Source organism: Perkinsus marinus (assembly GCF_000006405.1).
Source record: "Perkinsus marinus ATCC 50983 genomic scaffold scf_1104296936358, whole genome shotgun sequence".
Classification (NCBI taxonomy): Eukaryota; Perkinsozoa; order Perkinsida; family Perkinsidae; genus Perkinsus; species Perkinsus marinus.
Window position 1 is genome coordinate 1,804 of NW_003214130.1, and position 1,858 is coordinate 3,661.

A 1,858-nucleotide genomic window follows, 5' to 3' on the forward strand; every position below is an offset into this window, starting at 1 on the left:
AAGACAGCTCACCTGGAGGAACTGCTTGTACCCTCCCTGATCGTAATCGAAGAAATGGATTGGCTCGAGCAGCGTCTCCCAGCATTCTCTACTTCTCAAGTCGACTCCTTTAGATGATATTATTCCAGCCCCACGCCTGCCGGGCAAAAGACACTCTGTCTCAGCGAGAACAGCAAGAGGTCTCACTCGAGTTCCTTCTTGATGGTGTCCATGGACATTCTAGTAACCCCAAAGGTGGAGTTCATGGACGGGTACGCTGGGGTTATCACAGCCATTGGAGAGGCGGCAAGAGGCAGCGGTTGGTCCGTGGTGGTCCTCTTGGGAGGAGGGCACCTGTGAAAATAGTGACACTTATGGTAGGGGTAAAATCCTACCAGACTTTATGATGCTGAAAGCCCTCCCCATTCCGTTGCTCGGAGTGGCGTAGAACTACAGCACCCTCCGAGGGATCCCAGTTCCAACGTGAATACACACCTAAGGCGAGGACAGTGAGCCAACCACAATCACACAGGAAAATGCTGAGTGTAATTGAATCGAGTAGAGTCCCCCCCTCTACAGTGAGGATTTGTTCATAAAAATAAGTAATAGAATCGATTTGAATTTCCGAGGACGGTCCTCAGACTCCTTTCACTAGGCTCGAGACTAACCCCTCCCTTACGGAAGAATCGAACCACCAGCTGAGACGGCCCCATATTGGGGAAGAGCTGACAAACTCTTGCTACTAATATCGCCCAGCTGACTCCTCCGAGGTATCTAAAAATCTTCGCTGTGCGTTAACACGAAAAAAGAAGAGCATCATCCTACCCAAGGGCGTTGCTGTATATCCCACGTCTACGAGCCCAGGCTCTGATCACCCTCAGTGCACCTATGGGACCATGAGGTAGAACACAGACAGACCCTAACCTACCTAGGAAGTGGGCGAAATGTGGTACGCAAGTTTTGATAGCATCAGAAACTCGAACCCCGTTGATGCTCCGTGCTGATTTCTCATCCATACCACACAACAGGTTATCATCAGCTGGGTCTATCGCTGGCCCACCTATACACAATCATGCAATAAACCCCTGAGGAGTGGTCGCTCACTCAGTGGATGGGCTAAGCCACAATAGAGCACGTCCACGTCTACGCCCATAAACTTCATCTTGATAACAGGAACGGCAGCTTGGGGTACCTGACATTCCACGACTGGTATTGTTCGAACTGTTTCTATCTGTAGAGATAAATGGTTGTATTGCTATTCCTAATAAACAGTAATAAATACCATTCTTATTAGTATCATATTGATATCACGATATTACCAAATATTGTCTTAAATTTTATACCATAATCTCATATTATTGGAGTTTCACCCTAGTGATATGAAAAACATATTTCACGACTACTACAGGCCGCGCATATCGCGTTTTAACGACGCCACTTCACGTAAAACGAGTAGTCGTGAAACTCCATTCTATGAATATACTATGATCTCCATTTGTTTATATTATGTCTAGAAACATGATATTACTAATATGTTAATATCTATATTGATAAGTGCGATGAGCAATCAGCAGCCACGCAGCCGATGAAGGCTCTAGTACTATTGCCCTCACCCAACACCAGTAACATGTGCAAGTATACTTACTGGGTTCAGGTTAGTCACGTCGTTCAGTTCCGATAGCTTCAAAGGAAACAGCTCAAAGAAGGCATCGCGGGTCACCTACACAGGACGATTCTGTCCACACATCACCAGTGTTGGAATTTGGGTTCGCTTCCCTTAGTTAAGTTCAGGATTTCCTCCCTAGTTATAGAAGTTCACAAGCGACTCAAGGAAACAATAAGAATCTCAGAGTTTTCATATTGGCATCAACACATGTAG

At 46.0% G+C, this 1,858-nt stretch overlaps 1 protein-coding gene across 1 annotated transcript; it reads right to left on the reverse strand.

The window, feature by feature from the left end:
• Positions 1-12: 12 nt before the first annotated feature.
• Positions 13-1,699, reverse strand: Pmar_PMAR027353 (polyadenylate polymerase, putative; the record flags this gene model as incomplete). The annotated part of the gene is made up of 8 exons (XM_002783693.1): positions 13-136; positions 187-333; positions 375-474; positions 659-753; positions 805-865; positions 908-1,039; positions 1,084-1,171; positions 1,625-1,699. Coding segments are annotated over 8 exons (822 nt in total), but the record flags the coding sequence as incomplete, so codon positions are not given.
• Positions 1,700-1,858: the final 159 nt, after the last annotated feature.